The sequence below is a fragment of the Piliocolobus tephrosceles genome, chromosome 3 (assembly GCF_002776525.5).
Source record: "Piliocolobus tephrosceles isolate RC106 chromosome 3, ASM277652v3, whole genome shotgun sequence".
Classification (NCBI taxonomy): Eukaryota; Metazoa; Chordata; class Mammalia; order Primates; family Cercopithecidae; genus Piliocolobus; species Piliocolobus tephrosceles.
The window spans coordinates 38,231,345-38,258,134 of record NC_045436.1 but is presented as its reverse complement, the minus strand read 5'-3'; the positions used below and the strand labels follow the sequence as shown (position 1 = coordinate 38,258,134).

At 38.9% G+C, this 26,790-nt stretch overlaps 1 protein-coding gene across 1 annotated transcript in view; it reads left to right on the top strand.

Annotated features, from left to right (window-relative positions):
- FAM160A1 (family with sequence similarity 160 member A1) overlaps positions 1 to 26,790 on the top strand; it is a 94,822-nt gene that overhangs the window by 44,300 nt on the left and 23,732 nt on the right. The window contains exon 5 of the mRNA XM_023226260.2: positions 17,879 to 18,046. Coding sequence (XP_023082028.2) covers positions 17,879 to 18,046 — 168 coding nt within the window. The remainder of the gene's footprint in view (positions 1 to 17,878; positions 18,047 to 26,790) is intronic.

Genomic DNA, 26,790 nt, shown 5'->3' with positions numbered 1-26,790 from the left:
GACTAAGCATGTGTAATATTTATATTTATGTTAAGTGCTTTAATACAACGAGTAGGTTTTAACCATCCAGTTTTTTTCTTTGAAGATAGCATTTTGTTTGTCTGAAGTTAGAATCCATTTCAGTTTCATGGAGGAGCAAAGGTGAGGCACTCATCTGTCTCTGTGTCCTTTTTCCCTGACGCAGTGTTAGCCCAATGCTTGGCACCAGTAGGTGCTCTATGTATAAGTGTTTTTCAGTAAATGAATTAATAATATATCGGTTTTTCTCTAAATGAATTAATAACATCTCAGCTTTAAAAACTTCACAGATTGGATGGATTGATTTCATGAAACATGTCCTTTGTGTTTAAGGTTCTTGCCAAATCTAAGTGGAGAGATTAAATTGGAGATAGAAAAATGATTGTTATGTACATTTGTAGAACTTCAGTACTAGACATAATTCCAGAGATTATTTAGTTCCAGCTCCTCATTTTTCAGACAAAGACATTGAGGACCAGAGAGGTTAAGTGACTTGCTCATGCTCACATTATGTCAAGCTTGGACCTAACCCAGATCTCCAGATCTCCAGATCTCTAGGCTTCAGTATCATCTCTTTCCATTAGGCCCCTTGGAAGTAAATCTTGGTTTCATGATTCCTTTCACGGCCTAGGTTTAACTCCTGAGCTCCCAAAGAAGAATTGAGGAAAAATTTTATGTTTATGTTAATTGCAAAATAGAAAGATTTCTGAGACAGCAACTCCTCTTCCTCTCAAGGATCCTGTGCAGTGCATGGGCTGCTTGGGGGCACCCATATGTTTTTGTTTTTGTTTTTGTTTTGAGATGGAGTCTTGCTCTGTTGCTCAGGATGGAGTGCAGTGGCACAATCTTGGCTCACTGCAACCTCTGCCTCCCGGGTTCATGCAATTCTCCTGCCTCAGCCTCCCAAGTAGCTAAGATTACAAGCGTGCACCACCACACCCAGCTAACTTTTTGTGTTTTTAGTAGAAATGAGGTTTCACCATGTTGGCCAGGCTGGTCTTGAACTCCTCACCTCAAATGATATGACCACCTTGGCCTCACAAAGTGTTGCGTTTACAGGCATGAGCCATCGCACTCAGCCACCCATATTAATTTTTTAATGTCCTTTCCTCCTGGTAAGTCTGCTGGAAAAAGAGAGCTTGCACCATCTAGTGGATCTAAGAAGAGACTCTTAGGCTTAAATTTTGGGTGACCTTACTTTAAAAAGAAGGAACAATATTTTTATTTAATGAATCTGCACATTCTCACATGGAATCCTTTTTATCACGAGAGTGGCAGTAGCAGCACAGAATGAAGTTAGGGTCACTTTGTACTTCATAGTGCTAGAGATGTGACACCTTACTGACCGTGCTTCTTTTTAGTGGTGGAAGGCAGGCCACAAAATGGGTAACTGGATTTAACTGATTTAACTGGATCAGGAAAGGCATGAGCATGGGTATTTTTAGATAACTCTCCAGGTGATTCTAACATAGAACCAGGGCTGAGAACCACTGCTGTATTACAACCTTGGTTTTTCAACAGTGCTTGGATTCTTGTTCTCATTAATTGAAAACACTGGCTCTTCTGTAATGGGTCTTTCTGTCCTAGTTGGGAATTAGTCAAATCCTATTATTCCTGGGAAACCCGCTAGTGCTCATTTGGACAATTAACTTATTCAAGAATGTACAGCATTCTATCCAATGGATAATGAAGTTTTAGAAGCGTTCAAATTATTCCTTTGTTTTCCTTCAATGGAGATTTTAAATCTTTTTACATGCTCTGGAAAATATTTGTCTCATGTGGCAGGTGGTAGAAGACAGTATCTGTCAAGCGGGATAACTTGATGATCGAATGGGCAGTGCAGGCCAGGGGCCTCACCACTGACATCGCCCTGTGATCTGAAATGCCTGTTAACCTCCTGGGCTTGAGTTTTCTTTGAAGAGTGTGATTGGTCATCTTTGTATGTACAAAGTACTGCTCAGCAAAAACCTAGGTTACAAAAAAAAGCTTTTGTTACTCCATCACTGAAATATCTTAAATGGCACCTTAGCACCTGTGTTGTGTAGTTGTGCTTGATGGTCATAATGACCAGGAGGCTTTGTGATAGTGGTCCACAGCCTGGTGCACATCAGAAGCAACAAGGGATGCCTGGCAGTAGACCTGGAGATAATTAACTGGATCAGGATAGGGCATGAGCATGGGTATTTTTAGCTAACTCACCAGGTGATTCTGACATGGAACGTGGGTTGAGAACCACTGCCACAAGATATTCTTAAAAATGTTTTGCAGGCTGGGTGCAGTGGCTCATGCTTGTAATCCCAGCCTTTGGGAGGCTGAGGTGGGTGGATCACCTGAGGTCAGGAGTTCGAGACCAGCCTGGCCAATATGGTGAAACCCTGTCCCTACTAAAAATATGAAAATTAGCCAGGCATGGTGGCGCACGCCTGTAGTCTGAGCTACTCGGGAGGATGAGGCATGAGAATCACTTGAACCCAGGAGGCAGAGTTTGCAGTGAGCTAAGATTGTGCCATTGCACTTTAGCCCGAGTGGCAGAGCGAGACTCCATCTCAAAAATAAAAAACGTTTTGTAAGGCAAGGCACGCTGGCTTATGCCTGTAATCCTAGCACTTTGGGAGGCCGAGGCAGGAGGATTGCTTGAGCTGAGGAGTTTAAGACCATCCTGGGCAACATGGTGAAACCCTGTCTCTACAAAAGATACAAAAATCACCCAGGTGTAGTGGCATGCACCTGTAGTCCCAGCTACTTGGGAGGCTGACCTGAGAGAATTGCTTGAGCCTGGGATGTTGAGGCTACAGTAAGTGGTGATCACGCCACTGTACTCCAGCCTGAGCCACAGTGTGAGACCCTGTCTCAAAAATAAAACAAACAAAACAAAAACAAAACAAGCAAACAAAAAAAAGTTTTGTGAACCTTGAATTTCAAATCAAGTTTGGCAGTCTGATGTATATTTTCTGGCTTTTAAATTATTTGAATAATTGGAGATCCATATTTGATAACCAGTATTCTCCTGGGGCCCAGGGAGCAGGAACTGCACTGTTTTGTGATTAGAGTAATGAAGTTATTATTGTGTCTAAATGACTCCATTTTTACATCTCTCAGAGGTGCTGGTGGAGTCAGTCCCTGTGCATGACCCAGGTTTGAGGAATATGAGTACTTTCAGGGATTGCCAGGAGCAGTGAGGACCAGAAGTTAATGCTTCTGTGAGTGGCAGCTTAATGCATTGTCGTAATTGTACACATCTGAGGGCATTGATTCTATATTGTTGGCCCTTGTTCCAGTGACAGTAGGAAAGTGGGTGTCTTTCACATAAAGCTCTTTTTCCCCCTCTTATCATTTTAATAATGAATTTCACCTCTTTCTGTGGTTTCCAGGAGTAGGGTGCTCTGTGAGTTCTCTGCAGAAGCTGTTTTCTGCAGTAAAGTCCTGATCTGTCACTGGGAGCAGCTTTCTTCTGACAAATGTAGCTGAACTGGTTGGCAGAAGGATGGCAGGGAGGTAAAAGGGCAGGGAGTGGTTACAAATCCTCTAAAACGCCATCAATTGAACTCTTACAATGGGAGACAGTGTCTTTGACGACGTGTTCCAAATGGTTGATACAGATATTCCATTTCAAAGGATTTCTGCTGTGTTTTCAGAGGGCAGGGGACAAGAATGCCAGGAAATTGTTTGAATTCTTGCCTTGATGCCTTCTCCTCAAAATAGTGTAAAAAACATGAAATTTATTATCAGGTAGACTTAGGTTTGAATGTGGCTTCTGCCACTTGCTGTGTGCTTCTAGGGCAAATTTTGAGCCTCACTTTTCTTAGCTGTAAGATGAGAATCCTAATACCTACCTACCATTTTACTCTATCAAGATGAATTGATTAACATAATACATGTAAAACATCTAACACAATGTTTGGCACAGAACTGGTACTTCATAAATGGTGGCTATTTCTGGAACTACTGTTAATAGTGGTAGTAATGAATGATAATGATAATAATAAACAAACTCCCCCCCACCTTTGGAAATGGCCTGTATGTCCCCTTAGCCTTTGGTGGGGATGGCAAGGGGCTATTGACAGAGGCCCATCCGGGAAGGATGTACTCAGAATTTTCATCCTCACATAGTCAACATGTTATAATTTAGAGTCTCATCACATATTAATCCTTTAAAATGCAGTCACTCTCTAGAAGAGTTCATTTTACTGATTACTCATTTTGTGTACACCCTGCTGTTTAATTCAGAGGGCCTATAATACAGATTTTCATGTACACAGTGTGGACAGGGGGTTAGTAAAGGAGAGGGGAAAATATAATTTGGGAATTACTTTGGCCATAAGTCACACCTGGTGTCATGGTTTGGTGTGGGGTTTGGACACCCAGGAAAGGTTAGATTATTGAGAAGTTGAGAAGAAGAGATGCCAGAATGGGTGACAGGAGGGTGGTGGGGACCCAACTACAATTTTGAATTTCCTGTGCAGGGTTCTCTGTTAGGATTGCCTGTGTGTTGCCATGAGTTTGTCTTGGTGTCCCTTCTGTCATTTGGCATCAGTTGACAGTGTCTGGAGTACAGTTCCATTTCACTGAAGCATTCGGTCTAGAGTATAAAGCATTTTTGTGAATCAGTGGAAACTGAATTTGCACAGCTGAGGATCTGTACTGCAGTTTCAGAAAAGTCAGTATAGTTTAATTGAGTTATAAAGGGCTCTCCTCCCCATTTGAGTTGTGACAAGTTGAGAAATACAAAAAATGAGGCAGATGGAAGAAGATTAAAACACTATCTTTATTACCAGTAGAACTGATGCCAGAGAATAGGGTTTACTCCTGAAGACAAACATTCCCAATATTCAACCTGAGAATTAGACAGACAGACTCACCCAGACACATTATAGAACCTGTGCTGGGGAAGAGCAGAGACAAATATGTGCTTTCTTTTATTGAGACAAGAGTCTCACTCAGTTGCCCAGGCTGGAGTGCAGTGGCACAATCTTGGCTCACTGCAACCTCCATCTCCTGGGTTCCAGTGATCATTTTGCTTCAGCCTCCCTAGTAGCTGGGACTATAGGCATAGGCCACCACACCCAGCTAATCTTTGTATTTTTAGTAGGGATGGAGTGTCACCATGTAGGCCAGGCTAGCCTTGAACTCCTGACCTCAAGTGCTCTGCCCGCCTCAGCCTCCGAAAGTGCTGGGATTACAGGTGTGAGCCTCTGTGCCCTCTCCCGAATATGTACTTTCTGCTGGAAGCCTGGCTCCCAGGAGAAGAGAGGATGGGACAGGCTCAATCCCAAGCTCAACAAAATGACAAGTTACTCCTCCTCTCCTGGAGAAGAATTACTGGGGGAGTCAGAGAGAGGCCAGAAGTACGCTGCTAGGAGATCCTGCATGTGGGAGGACATATGAGAACTGGAGACTTCATTTTACCCTATCATGTCTGCATAAATTCAACCTAAGTTCTAGCAAATTTGGAAGGAGTAATTCATGCTTAAAAAAAACAAATGGGAGTGGTTTAAATGTCACTCCCATCACCAAGAACATATCATGGTCCCCGGGCCCTGCAGAAGATAATCCAGAGTCCTTAACCCGGTTTTGAAAACCTCTCCTGATGTGGCCCCATCCTGCCTATAAGCCTTCTTTCCCTTCATGATGTTCAAATGCAGATCTAAAGTCTGATTAGTGCCCTCATCATCCTCTGAACAGTTCATTCTTGCTCCCGTGTTCCTACTGGATTATCCTTCCACTTTTTGCCTGTTCATCCGAAGCGTACTCATCTGGGCCGGGCACAGTGGCTCATGCCTGTAATCCCAGCACTTTGGGAGGCTGAGATGGGGGGGATCACTTGGGGTCAGGAGTTCAAGACCAGCCTAGTCGACATGGTGAAACCCCATCTCTACTGAAAATACAAAAATTAGCCAGGTATGGTGGCTTGTGCCTGTAATCCCAGCTACTCGAGAGGCTGAGGTACAAGAATCATTTGAACCTGGGTGGCAGAGGTTGCAGTGAGCTGGGATCACGCCACTGCACTCCAGCCTGGGTGACAGAGTGAGACTGTCTTAAAAAAAACAAACAAACAAAAAACAAAACAAAAACGTGTATTCATCTGTTAGGTCTCAATACAAGCACCACTGTGGGCAGAAGCCTTGCACTGAAGCGTGTGCTGACTTCTCTCATCTCCAAATTGCCAATGAACTTTCACATAGGACTGCACTGCTTAGTACTTGTTCATCAAATGAGCTTTGTCTGCCAATTGTTGTAAGTTTTTTGAGGGATAAATGTTTCTTATGCTTCTTTTGTGTATCATCAGCTGCTAGTATATTGTACACCTGGAAAACACTCAATATATATGCAGTTGGTTAAATAGATGTGTCAAAAGAAAGTGGCTAGCACTCTTACCACTATATTAGAAGAGAGTGATGTGTTGGTTATGCTGGAAAATGAAATACCAAGACAATGAATTGAGATTAGCACTTAGTTTTATGTCACTGATGTGGAATCAAAGAATGCTTTGGAACAGACTTGTAACAGAGAGGGTAGATCATCATCATTTTACAGCAGAGAAAACAAAGGCTCATGATTTGGAAAGAAATGTTCGGAGTCTGTGAGCTTAATATTTGTGAGAGGAATACAGGATATGAAGCAGATGATCTTTCAATTCTTTAACATTTGATTATGTTTACAAGGTTTATGTGGTAGCTTTATGTTTGCGTTAGAAGGTCCTCTAAGTGTTCCGAAGTGCTTTTCTATTATCCTGTCGATCCTCACTTCTTTATGTGCTCGCCAAAATCTGTGGAGGAAGGCACTTTTCACAGAAGCCTTCACATCTCATCGTTAACCTTCTTCATTGACACATGTCTGCTCACTGTGGTAGATTACATAGTAGGCAGGCCTGAGACATCAGGCTTGTTTTCCATTTGTAAGCAGTTGGGACACCAGAATATTACTTCACTTGCCCATGGTCACCAGATGCTAAGAATTAAAATGCAAGTGTCTTATATTCATTCCCATTGCAGACCATTTTCTACTACTCCATGATGTTTTTCTCTTCTTTAAGATCATCTGGAGACCCAGAGAGAATCCTGGCTGAGAAGGGAAGCACATTTGTGAATCCCTGATCAGCAAAGAGATCGGTTAGTGCAAGTACCTGAAGCACCCAGGGTAGAAGGTTATGAACACCAGGTTGGAGAAAGGATGGCTTTGATGAGTGCTGAGAGAGGACGCTGCCCTGTGCCAGAGTGGAACAGGAAGCAGGGGCTGATACCTGAGAAGGACAGGTCAGCTAACCAGCCCTCAGTGAGGGTTTCCAGGACAGCCTCGTTACTTGCTTTGTTGTAGGCTTCTCAAGACATCTGTGATCATATTTAACTATTGTACAAAAATAGCAAACAAAAGAAAAGTAGTGTTTTGGTCATTTGTGCCACTGTTTCTTTCCAGTAAAAATTTTTTAAAAATTTTGGTTTTTAACTTTAAAAATTAAATGTTAGTGTTGTCTCTTATTGGTTAGTTAACAGAAAAGCTAATAGAGAAGTTAGTCTGTCTAGTGTATATTTTTAAACAGATTTCAAACACCGAGTTGTCACATAAGTCAGTCATGAAGTCACTTTGGTAGGTCACAATTAGCTCTTAAAGTAGAATAAAATAGAAAATACCAGAGTGCATTGCCCTTAGTAATGGTGAGTATTAGATATTATTATAAAATATTTTTATTATGATGAGTCGTGGTATTAAAAAGTTTGAAAACACTGAATGGGAGAATGTTACTAGATTACTTGTTACTTGATGTTACATTTCTGCTTTATCATGGGCTGCAAATAAATGTTAGTTGGTATTCTTTTGGTCTAAAACATTCATTAGGTAATTATTTCATTCAACATACGTATTTTAAGCACCCAATATATGCCAGGCACTGTTCTAAGTGTTTGCTGGGGTTGAGATACCTGTAGCAATTTACTTACAAAGCATATCTTATTTCTCTTACTCAGAGAAAATACTGTATTGGTGTGCCTAAGGTTTAGCTGTGGATACGAAAACTCCCTTTATATTACAGAAAATTCGCTTTAATGATCCTTTCGTATTCCGCACACTACTTCTATTTACAATTCACTAGCCAGGACACACATAGTAACATCTAGATGCAAAGGAAGCAGGGAAATGTGTTTTTTTTTTTTTTTTTTTTTTTTTTATTATAAAGTCAGGGTTAATTCCCAAGGAAGAGAGGGAGAATAAATATTGGGGAGACATTTAGTAGTGCCTGCCATAAACCTCAAAGCTTCTTACAGATAAACAAAATTTCGTTTCCATTGATGGGAAACTGGAAATTTCTATTATTATAATTGTTGGAAAAGCACAGGGTTGGCAGGGCCACTGCATCGAGTTGGGCAGGTTGTCTACTGCACAAGGGCAGCCTGCTGAGGGTGCAGATAGGAGAGATGGTGTTCATGTTCTGTTTGCCAGACTTTGTGTCCTGGCATGGGGCTGTGTCCACCCACGGGAAGAGGCACCCTTATCTAATTGGCAGAAGACACCTTCTTCTCTGGCCAAGCCATCTGCTTACCGAACTGTGGGCCTGGGGGGCTACTTTGCCCAAAGAGATGTATTTCTAATTTGCAGAAATGCCCTATATGGGCTGGTTGTGGCTCAGAGGCCAGTCTCAACTAGCCTAGAGGTCGTCTTAAGCATTTGACCCTGACATACCTGATTCTGCCCCTTCTTCTAGTATAGCTCTTCTTGCCTGGTTTTATATTTTTAAAATAATAGAAGTTAGCTGACAAAACTTTATGCATTGTCTTATCACAAATAGGCACAGAGTAAATTTTCAGAGGCTGAGCAGGTCTACTGGTCCTGCAGAGTCTCCTCATCCCTGACGTCTTCGAAGCCCCTCACATCACTTCTCTTCCATTGTAGGAAAGGAAATTCGTGTTATAAATTAAGCTTACATCGATCTCTGATTTGAAATGGAAAATTAGATATCTTTTGTTTTTAACTTCAACAAGTGCATGAGGGAGATAATGGTACCAAATGATTGGGTTCTTAAGCATCAGAATTATGAAAAGATAGAAACGGTCCCACCCTCCCTATACACAAAGAAATAATAGTTAAAACACACACACACAGAAAACCCCACCTTATCTAAGGCAGCCAGGTGGTATTCATCTTGGAAACAAATGCAGAGAGTGGAGGGAAGATCTGGTCTGAAAGTTGGTGTGAATCTTTTATTCTTTCCCTGCACTCTCCTAAGAGAACATTAAAAATGTATCAGCAACAAAGGCCCTGCAAGCTTTTCTTCAAGTAAGAAAACCAAAAAGCAAGGAAAACAGAGAAGGAGTTTAGTCTGTTTATCTTCTGACTATAATTTTCTCTCGCCCCACACTAACTTTTTTTGAGGGCTTGCTGTCCCGTCATTTTTGTGTCTGACTTGCGTTTCGGGCGAGGTAAAGCGGAGTCATTCTGATGGGATGCTCCTCTGTGATTATCCAGTGGCAGATGATGTGCAGGTTTGGGACAACAGAGAGGAACAACCAGAATGACTGTAATTATTGAATTTGTTGGGGCAGATACGTGTGTGTTTTCTGCCTTCCCATTGTATTGAGGTCTTTCCAGTGCTCGTGGAGTGAAATCTGTCTTTTATTATCAGAGCTTGCTTTGTTACAGTTTTAGTGTCTAGGAAAGTGGGTCTAAATTTAAATTCCTCTCCCGAATGATACATTTAACCCGTCAGGGAGATTGAGCTGTGTGCGTGTGGTGGCGGGGCGGAGGGAGTGGGGGAGGAGTTGAGGCGGTTGCGTGGAATGGCAGGCATTAGATGCTGCCTTCTTGCAGTGGTTCTCAGATGCTTCATTCTAGAGAAGCTGCCAGTTGGGGTTCTGGCGCATGGACCATTTCCCCTCCATTGTGGGTTTTAAAGTCAGTCTCATCAGCATTCAGTAGTATTGTCTTATTAATCAGGAAGATAAATAGGGAGAAGCCTGAGGAAGCATTTCTTTTTTTTTTTTTTTTTTTTTTCAGCGGATCACTTTTCGAGGTTACCATAATTCAAGAGCATGGCATGAGTTACACTGTATTTTCAATGAAATGTTATTCACTATAAGTGGAAAATTTCCCCTGCTGTTCCGGCATTGTAAAATTAATATAACTACCTTGCTAAGGAAGGCATCCCCAACATGGGCTGTGAAAATCCAGTGTTTTTATTAGTAACAGGGCTGCTGATTTCCATCTTGACACATTTATTGATTACTCTGAGTACCTGGCGGTGCATCAGGTCCTTTGAGAGTTCACATTGCAGGTCAGATGTAGTCATTTCTGCAGTAAGTTTGCAATCTTAAAGGATGAATGTATGTATTATGAAAACTGAGAAAGGGAACTGACAGCCTAGAAAAGGGAAGTCTGAGAGGTTTAATAAGAATTCGGGAATAGGAAAGTTGAGTTTTGCGGGGACAGCATTTCTCCGTCACCACTTATTAAGATGGGGGCAGGGTAAGGTACAATTTAAATTACAGCAGGTGGAATCTCCCTTTGTAATGAGGAGTGCTTTCTTCTGATTCAAAAATTATGAGCCTCGACTAAGCTGTGTTGCCCAAAGAAGCTGTGTAATCTCTGTTTGAGTTTGAAAGAAGGGTGTCGTGGGTGTTTGTGTTTTGGCAGCCCAGCACCAGACCTCTTTTTCTTTCTAAGCCTGTCTCTCCAGCCTTCTGGTGATTCTGTGAGACACCCCTTCAGTAAGTATTTTTTTTGCTTGGACCATCTGGAGTTAGTTCTCATAAGATTGTTGGGACTCAAATAACTGAAACAATATGCTTAGAATAGTCCTTAGTTACGTACTAGGTACTCAATAACTGGTCAGTGATGTTGTTTTTATTGTTTCTCAAATTGTCACTGAGAAGTTTGAATAAAAAAGGGACCCTTTCTGGAACAATTAGTAAATAGGAAAGAGAAGAACCAAGTGGTCTTTGGAATACCCCTCAGATATTTGTTTCTGAGCCAAAATGCCCGCATATTTCCTTGTTAATACCTCAGGCCCATGCTATGAATTACCTTTCTTGTGGAGTATTTGGGTATTCAATAGTTAAACTTTATTAGGTGAGGTTCAGTATATATGCAATCATATACTGCATTATACTCTAATAAGTTATATCATAATGAAGCTATAGGGTACAAATTATGCACACATAGTATAGACATAGCCAAATGGCTATAGACATAGGCATTTGCTGAAACCTCCAAGGAGAGAGGTTTATGATAAGCAAGCGAAAATAACTTTTGATGTGAAAAAAGCAGTAACACTTCAACTTGGCCAACTCTAGTTGCAGCATTGGCCCATTGGACATAGGACCATTTTTATTGGCGATGACAGCTTTATTCTTGTTCTGCCAGTATTGGTCAGCTCGTCCTGTGGGATTAAAATGAGGTTTAGATTGGCTAGCATTGGCAAATACAGATGAAAATATGTTTTAGGGAGTTTCTGTGTCCCCTCTAACTACAGCCTATTCTAGGACACACTGAATCCTTGTGACCACCTCAAAATCTTCTGATTCTACAAAATGCCTGGGAGGGAATGGGGAGGGAGTGGAAATGGATGAGGTGTTCATTTTCTATAAGGGGTGGTTGTACTCCCCCCCCCCCCCCCACCTCCCAAAAACATGTACAGACAGGCAAATTTTGTTCTTTTGCCACCAACACTCCCACCGACTTCCTGGTCCTTCTCTTTTTTTGGCCTCAATTTGGCTTATTTTAAACTGAGGACCCAAGTCAGGAAATAATAGCCATCCTTTACTGAGTTCCTTCTATGTGTTGATATTTATGTGTATTCTCTTTAATCCTCTTAATACTTTCAAACATATTGGATTATCCCCATTTTGCAGAGGAGGAAACAGGCTTAGAGAGATTAAGTAACACAATCAAGGTTATACAGGTAATAAACGTTAGGATTTGAACTCTAGTTTGTGTAGCTCCAAAGCCTCTCCTTTTTCTGAAAACCATTCTCTATTATCTTCCTCTCACTGTTTTCCTCAAAACCTCATTTTCTACTCAGGGCTGGCAACCATATTCCCTGCAAGGCTAACATAACTCCTGGTATAGACCTCACATAGGTTCAGGTTTTAAGTAGAATTTCCTAATGCATTTGGCTTCTGCTTACAACAGCAAAGCACTCAGAATTGTGTTTTGTTCATCTTTCTGTCCCCAGGACCCAGTGCAGAGCTTTCACACCTGCATAAATGTTTGCTGAATAGGGCCATTCCTGGTATGTTCCCATTGCGAGGAGGTGTAGGAAAAGTTAGGAACCCCAAAGGTGCAGCATCCATAGCAGTTGACAATATTCATGACAAGGTAATCTGAACACTGAGAACAAAATGGAAATTGCAGAAAAACAATCAACCAGATCCCAGATAATAAAAGTTTGTACTTCGGGGACAGGTAGTCAGTGTTTATTCAAGTACCTCAAATTTGGGCCAGTTAAATGCATTGAGATCTGCTCCAGGGAAGCAGTGCTCAGTGAGAAAGCCACATGGCCTTGGGAGCACCACCACTGCCTGTGGTTTGAGTGGCACTGCCTCCCACGTTGTGTTTCTGGCACCTGGTTTTCCCCAGGTGGACAGATCCTAGCTCCTGCTTCCATTGGGGAGATGAGCAGTGTTTCACTATTCAGGGCCTGGAAGGACCCTGAAAAGCCATTTGTTCACTGCTTCCCTTTTCTCCCAGAAGATATAAATTTATTATACTAATATATTTAATGTATTATAGATCCATTGAAGAAATGCTGGGAGAAAAGGGGCAGAGACTGGCTTTTATTTTAATACACTTTCCTCAAAATATGTTACTGAAATCCTCATTGTAGCCACTCTGTTTCCTCCTTCCTCAAATATTTTAGGAATAAATCAGCAAACTTGCTGACTTTGGCTGTCACCTCCATTCACCTCCCCAGCTGGCCTCTGGCGGTGCTAGCAGTATAGCGTGTGGCCTAGAGGTCGGGGAGCAGAAGGGAGGCATAGGGGAGCCGACGGGAGGGAGCCGGAATCATCAACTGCAGACTATTTTCAGATCTGGAGTCACTGAACATTTTCTGTCCTGAATTTTTGGCTGAAACAGTAGAGCTGCTTGCTGAGAACCAGGGCGTCTGTCTTCCCTTTTGTACTTGAATGTTCTTCTTAGCGCTTCATGTCCTTGGAGGGGAGAAGATGGCTGCAAGGAGCCCATCCAGCTGCTGCCCTTGGCTGCAGGTGGGTGGATATGCCTCCCGCCTGTCCGTTGGCTTGGCTCTCTCTGGCAGCAGCAGGCGGGCTCTTAGCCTGTGTTCCCTGTTAAGACCCTTTCACTCCTGTTTCGTGTGATCCAGCCTTGTCATTCTTTTCCCCTCTGCTGATTTCAGTGGAAGCTTCACTCTGGTTGGACCCACTGGGGCTGATGACTCACTGATGACCCAGGTGAACCAGCAGTTAGCTAGTTTTTTCCTCTGTTATCAAAGGAAAAGCCAAGGAAGGGTGGCTTCTAACTTGGAGAGGGTGCCACAGTCACCTGACCCCACTGCCTGCCACCTGCCTGAGTGACAGAAGGTAGGATCCATCTGTTTGTTCCAGTGTGACTAGATCACAAAAAAACAATTAGCAGGTTGGAAATGTATTTTTCAGGACACACATAAACCTGCCATTACAGGGAGGATTCTGGTGCTAATTTAGATGCAAATGGGATGGCCCGACTAGAGCTGATTACAGAAAGGTCAGAATGTCTCTATGCTCAATTTCACTCCTATGCTGTGCAGTAAGTTAATGTGCTGCTGCAGTTGTGGGCATGATAGCTGGCTTTGGTTCTGGCTTTAATTCTTTTTAGAGAGCTTTGGTTTTATAGAAGTAGAATGTGATGCGTGGTGTCACCTCCTCCCTCCCCACCCACCTCCTTTTTAAAAGAAAACACACTGTCCATTTTACCTATTTCTGAGAAGCTTGAAATTCTAATAAAAAATAAAAACACACTTTTGGAGCTCTTAGTCTAAGACAAAAAAGAGTAGATTGATTGTAAATTCAGTTGCCATCCTGTTGAGAAAACTGATCTCACCTATGTGTGCACTTCTTCCAGGCCAGCCCATGCTGGGTTATAGCCTGGAGCATAGGGAACTGGTGATGAGAACTGGTGGGTGAAAGGATGGCGTAGATGATGGTGAACTGTGCTCCTGTGGTGTTTTTCAGATGTTTTTGGCTGCAGCTCACAGTCAGAAATAATATTTTGCATGTTTGCATATATATGTATATTCACTGAATTTGCAAGCAAAGCACATATATTTAATATATTGCATTATGTATATTTTCAACAAAATATGTATACACAAGTTTGACAAAACAGGACTTGCCCTTACTACGTGCAGGGTACTCTAATATTTTCTATTGGAATCTGGTCTAAACCATTAATGAACTAATAAACTGAATTAACTACCCACTCTTGATCTCAAACTGTAGTTTCAAAAACACCGGCTTGAGGGATTGGTGAAGATTCTTGGCATGAAGAAGGACCCAGACAAGGGCTATAGGAATGTACAGAAGACGGACAGAAAAAGATTTATTTCCAAGGATGGACTAAACGGGACTCAGTAGCAGTAAAGTCAAGTACCTGAGTCAGGCCTCTATTCTGGAACTTGGGTTGAAAAGTAATCACGTAATAGTGCCTAAGCAGATACGTTCTTTAGAGTAACAACTGTTCTTATCTTGTCAAGGATAATTATTCGTTTGTGGACACTGAGTTTTCTTTAGGTGATTTCAGTCATTGTGGCCCACCTTTAGTAAGAAATAACATTCTTAAGCTTTAGTATCCCTAAACTTCATTATTGTGTATGATATGGCAGTAAGGTAGGACGTCATTTACTGTTTCTATTAGTATTTCTGTGTAAATTCGTAGCTACCTGCAATTCTTTATAGAACAATTTAAATAAATATTGATAGTCATCTCTAAGACAGAGATCTTACTTATATTAACAGCAGATTGTCCTTCATAATGGGTGCATGAAGAAGACACTACTTTCCAGTCTTGCTAATGCTTCTTTGGGGCAGTAGCAGAAGATTTTGTTTTACATTCTGCGCAGCAGAGCATCTTTTCCCTTGTGGTTTATTGTTAGCTTTCCAGTGATCACACTTAGGCTCTGGTCTCATCCTCGTTAAGGAGGTTGCCTATTTGGGGGGATTAGAGGAAGTTTCTGAAAGTAAGATAATGGGACAGGAAAAGATTTTCTGGTATAAAAAGCTCCTAAAGGCTCTGAGGATGTGGTGGAAGGAAAAGATAGAAGGAGAAGGGAGCCATATTTTCCTGGTTTGGGTATTAGTTTAATGTGAGTATGATCTCAGTTCATAAAAATATGCAACTTAATGCTTAATGGACTTGGGTTTTTAATATTTATAGCATGTTATATAAACGTTGTCCCTCCAAGTGCTTCTTAAATCCTCTTAGCTTATAAATGACAGCTTTGATTTCTAAAAAGAAATGAAATCTTTTCACTTATCCAGCCTAACTGTAGTAAACAATAGATACTTAATGCCCTCCTTTCATGTTAGGCCACAGAGACTGAGACTATAGTCTAAGGAGTTGATTGCTGTGCTTTCGAGCTTACTAAGGTCATATGTAACTTAAGGGGGGAAAAGCTGATGCTACATTATTGGTACAAAGGCTGGAATTCTGTATGACACGTCAGTTCAGCAGTGTTCCGTAGATAAGTTGAAAATATTGTATTACAGAAACTACATACATAGCCTGTTTGGAATGATTATGCAACTTTTTTCTAGTGATCAAGGTTGTTGGGGAATTAGATTTTCGCCTAAATCATTTAGGATTAAGTTTCTGCTAAAGGATCCCAAGTTTGCAGTAGTGAAGTGGATGTGAGCTAATGTAGGGTTGTTGTGAGTCATTTCCCCCTTAGCCATGATTGGTGACATCAGTTATTACAGAGATCTTTATAAAAAATGTCTTTACTCTCTGGGGCCTTCAGGACACATGTGGAGGATAAAGAATAATCAAAAGTTAAACTAAACTCTGGCAAATATAAATCACTAGATCTTTGGGGCTGTCATTCACTCAGGAAGAAATATGTTCTGTGTGCCAGGCTTTGTACATGGCATTGGGGTAATAAAGGAAAAGACACAGTGTGCATCCCAGGACAGCATTAGGAGTGCTCCATACATGGGACTAGAAAACATCAGGAAACACAAAGACGGAAGTAGTTTGTTTCAGAATCAGGGGCAGACCATGAAAAGCACTCTTCCCAATGCAATTTATTTGTTAAATGGTTGATGGTTACCTGTTTCTATTGCTATATTTGGGCCACAGAGAGCTCTTTACAGTTGGTCAGTTGACATAGTAGTGTATTGAATGTCTGAGAGCTTGCATTGTTGGCACCAAGCTGGGGGAAGGGAATTTGCGCTACGATATGTACTCAGACCACTGTGGAATGACTTCTCATTAGATTCTAATGCACTGGATAAGCATGCCTTGCTTAGGATAAGGAAAACGGACACACTGACTTGGTAATATTTTATCCACCTGGGCTCATCTATCCAGAAGATAGCTGAGCACCAGAACTTTTAAAAAGTAATTTAAGCAGCCAAAATAGATAGCGCCAAGCCTTTATGCACAGATGCATCCACTCAGGGCTCATCTACACTTATGTAGCAGATCTGGACATCTGGTTTCTAAACTAATCTGTGGATTTTGAAAGCTGAAAATTAAAAGGGGAAGAGGAATGGAATATAAAAGGAATGGCCCAGTAACCGTAAGATAATGTGACAACTAATGCTTTTAAAGGAAGAGAAAGAAAGAAGATTTTAAAAAATGGAAAAGGGAAAATAAAAATCACTCAAATTGTATTGCCATCTGTTTTGTTTAGAATCGAGTGCATTTGACTCATGGTGGAGGGATTGCTAAGATTTCTAGGGTGTGTGGTATTAGAATCTGAAAGTGTGAACTATTTCTCTGGTGATTTTCATGCATTCAGGTGTGGCTGTTTCTTTATGCTTCTGCGGGGCAGTTGATGACCCTGGGAATGACCTCTATTCATCAAGAGATGGTATATTCTCATCTTAGGAGGACAAAGATGTATATGCTAGCTCTTAAAATACTCCTAATAAATTTTGATACTTGAAGCATCAAATCCTCAGCTTCTTGAAAAACTTGGCTCTTCAGAGTCTTATTCACTGAAAAATTGACATTTTACTACATGAGAAAATTACACCAGGTAGCAAATATTAATTTGTATTATAAAAAAGTCACAGTTACTTTATAAGCAGTGAGTTCTTATAGTACTTTATAAATAACATTTTATGTGTATTATTCAGTTATAAAAAATTTGACTTGCATCTCTCCAGAAACACATCTGAACATCTGTAGTACTTTGTGTCTGTACTGCTCCTTTGCAATTTATATTATCATTTTGCTTGTTATAGCTCATCTTCTTGGACATAAAGAGTGTTCTTATGTTTTCAGCTCCTTGTACATAATAGGTCCCAATAAATGTTTATTGAATGACTAATAATGAAACAAGTTACTCTGAGCTTTCTAATCAATCCTTTACAAACCATGTAAATACTTTCCATTATCTTTTTTCTTCATTTCTGATTACACTCTAAAATCTTTATGGTATTTGAACTGTATTTGATGATTAGAATTGTCAGAACACTTGAACTGATTCTTTATGCCTTTCTTTTTCCTTATTGAATTAAAGGGTGGAAACAGCATGAGGTATTGTGGAATGTGAATAGATTATGGGTTTCAATAAAGCTCGGAAGTGTGTTTTCGTGGGCAGTCGTGTTCTTGCCTTGATGGGGTCACTGTGGTGAGGCTGGGGCCACGGGAGAGGCGTGTATCACAGCATCAAGAGGATGCTCACCTGCGCTCACTCTGTTGTTGGTTCTAGGTGACTGTGGAGGAGGTCATGACCACAACTGCATATCTGGACCTTTTCCTGCGTAGCATCTCCGAGCCGGCACTACTTGAGATCTTCCTCCGTTTTATCCTATTGCACCAGCACGAGAACGTCCACATCCTAGACACTCTCACGAGTCGAATCAACACCCCGTTTCGGGTAAGGAGAGCGCCAGAGGAAGGGAACTTATAACTAAGAACAGATTTCAGGAGAGTTTGTTTTGGGAATGAAATTATGAACATTCTCTTTTGCTCTCTCTCTCTTTTTTCTTTTTTTTTTTTTTGGTGGTGGTTGTTCTGTGGCCATTGCCTTCTTTCTATTTGGTTAGAGATGAATGGGATAATGTGTTTTGCTCTCAAGGATCCTTCTGTCAAAGAGGTGACACTTACTGCCTTTCATAGGACATCTTTTGCGATTTCTCTGTTTTAGTACTTTCTACTGTAGAACTAGCAGAATGCACTTTTGTGGGGGCAAGATGCAGGGGAACACCTGGACTTAAGCACAGATAAAACCAAGGAACCAGAGTGCATCAGGTCTGGATATTAGAGATCATATTCCTGTCCATGAGTTTTCCTGAAATGGAAGTTTGGAAAGTTGTGAATTTGGGTGGTCATTCTTCATTTTGAAGCTCTGATTAACTTGAAAAATACTCCTCCCCAAAGGCTGTCCCTATTTAATTGCAATTCTTGTTTTAAAAGCAAAAGAATGAGAATGTATATATCATTCAGTTTGTAACATATATAGAGATAATATGTATAACAATAATTGCACAAAGGGGCAAAGAGGGAATAGACTTATATAGGAGTAATATTTCTATATTTCACTAGAGCTAATTTAATATAAATCTGAAGTAAATTCTGGTAAGTTAAAATGTATACTGGAAACACTAGAGCAACCACTAAGAAAATAGCTAAAAAATATAGTGAAAAAATCATTTAAAGGAATTAAAATGTTATACTAAGAAAATATTCAATTAGCACTACACTTAACAGCAACATAATACACATTCTCCTCCAATGTACATGAAATATTCTCTAAGACAGACCATATGCTAGGCCATATAACAAGCCTCAGTGAATTTAAGAGGATTGAAATCATGCAAAGTATGTTCTCTGATCATAATGGATGGAAATTAAAAAAATATTGACAGAAACAAATTTGGGAAATTCACAAGTATATGGAAATTAACACACTTCTAATCAGTGGGTCAAAGAAGAAATCACAAGGGAAATGAGAATTTACTTTGAGATAAATGAGAATGAAGACAAAATATACCCAGACTTATGAGATATAGTGAAAGCATTGTTTAAAGGGAAATATATAGTTGTGAACACATATGTTAAAAAAAGAAGAAAGAGCTCAAAGCAGTAAGCTAAGCATCTACCATAACACACTGGAAAAAGAAGATCAAACAAAGCAGGCAAAAAGAAAACAATAAGGATTAGAGCAGAAATTAGTGAAATAGCAAATTTAAACAATGGAGAAAATAGGTGAAATAAAAAGTTGGTTCTTTGACAAGACTGACAAACCGTTAGCTAGGCTGAGAAAAAAAGAGGGAAGTCTCAGATTACTAAAATGAGAAATGAAAGAGGAGGATATTACTATCAACCTTACAGAAATAAAAACAATAAGTGATTACTATGAGCAACTATATGCCAAAGGATGACTTAGATGAAATAGACAAATTCTAGAAAGACAAAAACTTGTGAAATGGAAAATCTAAATAAATTTATATCAAAATAAATCAATATCAAAATAAGATTAAAATAGAGTTAAACAAACTACTCATAAAGAAAAGCCCAGACCCAGTGGCCTCACTGGTGAATTCTTTCAAACATTTAGGCACTAGTTAAAAAGTAAGGTCAGCAAAATGGTGGAATAGGAAGACCCAGGCCCTTATTCCCTCACAGAGAAACCCACTTAACAAAATGTATGGACCAAATTGCCTTTGTGAGAACTTCAGAAACTTTGTAAGAACACCAGTTAAGAGGTTGTAGCACAAAGCCAAGAAGAGACATATTGAAGTGTGCAGGAAAATAGGTGGCATTATTACCTGCTCTAGCCATGCGCCCTCCCCAGCACAGTGTGGCAAGATGCAGAGAAAACTTCCAATTGCTGACTTTTACTTTGTGAGGGAAAGAGAAGAGTGAATTGCTGGCTTCACACTGCTGCTTATGTTCTGTCTGTTTATTGGGAAAAGAGGAATAAAATAGCTGTAAGACACACAGAAAACAACAAAATGGAAATAGTAAGTCCTTCCACCTCAGTAATTATTTCAAATGTAGATGGATTAAACACTCCGATCAAAAGATATAAACTGGCTAAATAGATAAAAGAAAACATGATCCAAGCATATACTGTCTAAAAGACACTCACTTTTGATCTAAGAACATGCATAAGCTGAAAGTCAAAAGATGGAAAAATATATCCCATGCAAATGGTAACTAAAAGAAAGCAGAGATTGTTGTACTTATATTTAAAAAATTAGATTTTAAGGTAAAGAGACAAAAAAAGACACAAGAGATAAGGAATGACATTATGTAATGATAAAAGGGTCAATTCACTAGTAAGATATAAATATTATATATAACATCAGAGTTCTCAAATATATGAAGCAAACATTGACAGAATTACAGGGAGAAACAGACAGCTGCACATTAATAGTGGGAGACTTCAATGCCCTACTTAAATAGTGGATAAAAATATCAGACAGAAGATAAAGAAGGAAACAGGATTTGAACAACACTATAAACCAGTTGGACCTAACACACATATACCAAATACTCCACTCAGCAATGGCAGGATATACATTCTCCTCAAGTGCACATGGAACATTGTCCAAAATAGACCACTTGTGAGGTCACAAAACAAAGTTTAACACGTTTACAAAAATTGAAAGCACACAAATAATTTTTTTCTGACTACAATGGAATGAAACTAGAAATAAATAGCAGAAGAAAAAGTGGAAAAAATTATGAATACATACAAATTAAACAACACATTCTTGGGCCAAAGAAGAAATCACAAGGGAATTTAGAAAATATCTGGAGACAAGTGAAAATGAAAGCACAATATCCCCAAACTTATGAGATGCAGTGAAATAGTACTAAGAGAGAATTTTATAGCTGTAAACACTTAGGTTAAAAAAAAGAAAATCTTGAAGCAGCAACCTAACCATACATCTCCAGGAACTAGACAAAGAAGAACAAACTGAAGTCAAAGTTAGCAGAAGGAAGTGAAATAAATCAGTGAAATAAAGAATAGAAAAACCAATGAAACCAAGACTTGGTTTTTGAAACAACAGCAACAATATTGATTGGCCATTAGCTGGATTAACTAAGAAAAGAGAGATGACTCAAATAACTAAAATCAGAAATAAGAGGGGTCATTACAACTTACGCCACAGAAATTAAAAAGAGCATACCACAAACAATTATACACCAACAAACTGGATGATCTAGAAGACTTAGATACATTCTTAGAAACATAGAACCTATCAAGAATGAATCATGAAGAAATAAAAAAAAAGTCTAAACAGACTTACCTCTAGTAAGGAGATCAAAGTTGTAATAATAATTTAAAATTCTTAAAGAAAAACCCAGGACCAGATGGCTTCACTGGAATAGTCTACCAAACATGTAAAGAAGAATTAACATCAGTCCTCCTTGAATTCCTAAAAACTTGAAGATCCAGGAACATTTTCAGACTAATTTTATGAGGCCAGTATAGTCCTGATACTAAAGCTAGACAAAGGTACTTCAAGAAAACTAGAGACCAGTATCCCTGATGACTATTAATGCAAAAATCTTTAACAAAATACTAGCAAAAAGCATTAAACTGCACATGATAAGGATTGTACAACATGACCAAGTATGATTTATTCCTAGAACACAATGATGCTTCACCGTATGAAAGTCAATCAGTGTAATATACCACGTTTACAGAATGAAGGACAAAACCCACAGGGTCATCTCGATTGATACAGAAAAAGCACTTGACAGATTCAACACCCTTTCATGATAAAAGCACTCAACAAACTAGAAATATAAAGAAACAACTTCAACATATTAAAGCCCTTATATGAAAAGCCCACAGCTAACATCTTACTCAATAGTGAAAGACTAAAAGATTTTTCACCGAAATCAGGAACAAGGCAAGGATGCCCACTTAGAGGTCCTAGCCAGGGCAATTAGGCAAGAGAAAGAAATAAAGGCATTTAAATTGGTTAGACAGAAGTTAAATTGTGTCTGTTTGTAGACAGCATGATCATATATATAGAAAATCCTAAAGATGTCACTCAAAAACTGTTAGAACTAACAAGTGAGTTCAGTAAAGTTGCAGGATACAAAGTCAACATGCATAAATAATTTGTATATATTAACTATGAACAATTCAAAAAGGAAATTTTAAAAAGCTCTTTATAATAGCATCAAAAAGGATAAAATACTTAGGAATAAACTTAACTGAGGAGGTGAAAGACTTGTGCACTGAAAACTACAAAACATTGAAAGAAATGAAAGAAGAACAAATAAATGGAAAGACATTCCGTGTTCATGGATTGAAAATCTTATTTTCATTAAAATGGCCATATTACTCAAAGCAATCTACAGATTCCATGCAATTTGTAACAAAATCCCAGTGGCATTTTTTGGGCAGAAATAGAAAAAAAAAAATCCTAAAATTTATATGAAATCTCAAGGGACCCTGAATAGCTAAAATAATATTGAAAAAGAAGGCAAAAGTTGGAGAGCTCACATTTCCTTATTTTAAAACATATTACAAAGCTATAGTAATAAAAAACAGTGTGATACTAGTATAAAGACCAGTGAAACAGAATAGGAAACAGAATGAAACAGAAATGAACCCTTGTATTATGGTCAAATGATCTTTGACAAGGATGCCAAGACTACACAATAGGAAAGGACAATTTCATCAACAAATGGTAATGGTAAAACTGGATTTCCACATGCAAAAGAATGAAGTTGAACCCTTACTTTACACCATATAAAAAATTAACTGAAAATGGATCAAAGATCTAAACATAAGATCTGAAACTCCAAAACTCCTAGAAGAAAACATGGAGGAAAACTTCATAGAAATTGATTTTGTAATAATTTATTGGATATGACACCAGAAGCGTAGGGGAAAATAGACAGATGGGAGTACATCAAACTTAACAACTTAGGCATATCAAATGAACTAATCAACAAGATGAAAGGGCAACCTACAGAATGGGAGAAAATATTTATGAGTCATATATCTGCTAAGGGGTAGTATCCAGAATATATAAAAAGTTCTGTAACTCACCACCAACCAAAAAGCCAAATAATCTAACTTAAAAATAAACAAAGTACTTGAATATTTCTATGAAGAAGACATACAAAGGACCAAAAAACATATGAAAAGATTAGAGAAGTGCAAATCAAAACCACAATGAGATATTATCTCATATCCATTAGGGTGGCTACTATCCAAAAAACTGAAAAAGTAAGTGTTGGTGAGAATGTGGAAATACTGGAACCTTTGTGCCTTGTTTATGGGAATGTAAAGTGGTGCAACCATTATGGAAAACAGCATGGAGGTTTCTCAAGAAATAACACATAGGATTAGTACATTATCCAGCAATCCCACTTCTGGTAATATATCTAAAAGAATTTAAAGCACTATCTTGAACAGATATTTGTACACCCATGTTTATTGCAGCATCATTCACACTAGCCAAGAGGTTGAAGCAACCCAGATTGTCCATTGATGGATGAATAGATAAGAGAGTATGTTATATGTATACAATGGAATGGAATGTTATTCAACCTTAAAAAAGAAGGAAATCTTGTTACATGCTACAACATGGATGCTCTTTGAGGGTATTATGTGAAGTGAAGTAAGCCAGTCATAAAAAGACAAACTGTAGGATTCCACTCATGTGAGGAATCTAAAATAGTCAAACTTAAAGAAACAGAGGGTAAAACGATGGTTTCCAGGAGCTGGGTGGTGGGGAAAATGGGGAGTTGTTTGATGGTTATTGAGTTTCAGTTTTGCAAAATGTAATGTTTGAGAGATCTGTTGCACAACAATGTGAATATAGTTACCACTAGTGATTTGTATGCTTACAAATCATTAATATGTTAACTTTTATGTTGTGTGTTCTTTATCAATTTAAAAAATGCATAATTAATACAAATTCTTCACAGACTCTTTAAAAAATTAGAAGAGGAGGAAATACACCTCAACTCATTCTGTGAAGCCAGTGTTAATTCTGATTCCAAAACTAAACAAAGATACCACAGGAAAACTATACACTTAACTATGACTGTGGGCTCCCCATATTCTCAATAAAACACTAGCAAATGAAATCTAGAATAAATAGAAGGGATTATACACTATGATCAAATGGGGTTTATCAAACTAGGATTGTAAAGCTGGTTTAAAGTCTGAAAATCAATTAATATAATACATCGTATCAAGATAAAGGAAAACATCATGATTATCAGCAGCATACTCAACAAACTAGAAATGGAGGGGAACTTCCTAGCAATCTGATAACGAGCATCTACGAAAAAGTCAGAGCTAACATTATACTTAATAGTGAAGAATGTTTTTTCACTAAGATAAGGAATAAGATATCTTCTCTCCTCAATTATATTCAAGGTGGTACTTGAAGTTCTAGCCAGGGCAATTAAATAAGAAAATGAAATAAACACATTTATATTAAAAATAAAATAATCAGTATTTGTAGGTGACATGCTCTTGTATGTAAAAACTAAGGAATGCACTAAAATTGTTAGAATGAATGAGTCTAGTAAGGTTGCAGATACAGGATTAATGTACAAAAATCAATTTACAACAACATCAAAAGAAAATATGAATAAATTGTACAAAAGAAGTGCAAAACTTATGCTGCAAAAAGTATAAAACATTGTTTAAATTAAAGAAGACCTAAATAAAAGGAAAACATCCCATGTTCATAGACCAGAAGACTTAATATTATTAATATAGAAATACTCCACAAATCGATCTACCATGTCAGTGTTTTTCTATAAAACTCCTATCTGGCCTATTTGTTGAAATAGATAAGCTGACTCTAAAATTCATATGGAAATGCAGTAGACCCAGAATAGTCAAAACAAACTTGAAGAAACGAGTTGGAGAACTCACCATACCTGGTTTCAAAACTTTCTACAAAGCTACAGTAATCAAAGCAGTGTGGTGCAGGATAGACAGACAGATCAGTGGAACAGAATTGAAAATCCGGAAATAAGCTCATATATCCGTGGTCAATTAGTTTTCAAGGAGATTTCAAGACCACTCAGTGGGAGAAAGAATAGTCTTTTTAACAAATGGTGCTAAGACAATTGGATATCCACGTGCAAAATAATAGGGCTGAATCCACACCTCATGCCATATATAAAAATTAACTCAAAATGGACCAGAGACCTAAATGTAAGAGCTAAAACTCTGAAACTCTTAGAAGAAATCATAGGAGTAAATCCTTGTAGCCTTGGCCGTGTTTTCTTAGATATGACACCAAAAGCATGAATGACAACAAATGAAAAAATTGATAAATTGGAAATTATCAAAATTAAAAACTTTTGCCTTCAAGGGACAACAACAGGAACTTGAAAAGACAATTCACAGAATGGTAGGAAATTTTTGCAAATCATATGTCTGATAAGGTATTTGTACACAGAGTAAACAACTCCTACAACTCAGTAATAAAAAGATAAACACCCTGTGGCTCACCCTTAACAGTGAGGGGTAGGGGTTACTATGCAGTCTGATAAATTAACAGTGATTTGCAGGGGTTACTGTGGCAATGGATGAGAAGGAAACCTAACTGAGTTGGGGAAAGGAGGTGTTGGATGGTAATATTGTGAGACAGAACAGAAAGATTTCTTAAGGGAGGTGAGGCCTAAGCTAAGACTTTGAGAATAGATAGGAATTAGCCTGTTGGAGGAGTCAGGAAAAGGCATTGCATTTAGTGGAACCACAAGTGCAAAGACTTGGAATGGGAACAGGGTATGTTGCTTCTAGCTAACTACACGTATATGACCTGCCCTGAGGATAAGAGATGTTTTGGATTAGGCTAAGTACAGCTCTTTCTTTACAGCATTGTTGTGGATTTCATTGGCCAGATTTTAAGCCCAACATGCCTAGAAAACAGACTAGCATTTACTCTACAAAGAGTGAGGGCTTAAAATTATTTAAATGGGCCAGTAGATTGATAAAAGCTTACTCTCAAAAGGGTACAAAGATTTTACAATACACCTTTGGGCATCTCCCCTATTTGGCAGTTTACCTTTTCTTTTTGGAAATCAGCATTGATAGAATTCTTGTTTTTTTAAAGAACGTTTTAGAAAAGAACATTATCTCACCCTCAGCACAATGGGAAATGGAACCAAGGAAAATGTTTGCCCCAAAGCCAAGAGAGGAGCTGAGCTTGAGGCTAAGAACTCTGAAGGGAGACTTGGCTAGGTTGTACACAATTTTCCGTGAACCCTGTCTTGTAAATAACTAATGTTTGAAAAATAACTCAGGAAAACAAATTACCTAAATAGGAGATTGTGTGTGTGTGTGTGTGTGTGTGTGTGTGTGTGTGTGTGTGTGTCAGAGAGAGAGAGAGAGAATTGGAGAATTGTAGGGAGAATGTTTATCTGTCTGGATCTTTAAAAGTTGGAAATATGAGCCCAGGCATTTTTGTAGGAAGATAATTCTGCACAGTGGCATAATTCCAGACACTGGCTTTCTAATCAAATCCTATAGGAGGATTGATATCCTGAATACACATTCTCTCTGGCAGCAGCATGCTTTTTATCAAAACTGCTAAAAAAAAAAAAAAGGCCCATTTTATTTTGTAATTCTGATTTATTTACCATCTGTGGGGAGTGGAGCTATCGTGCCAGCAT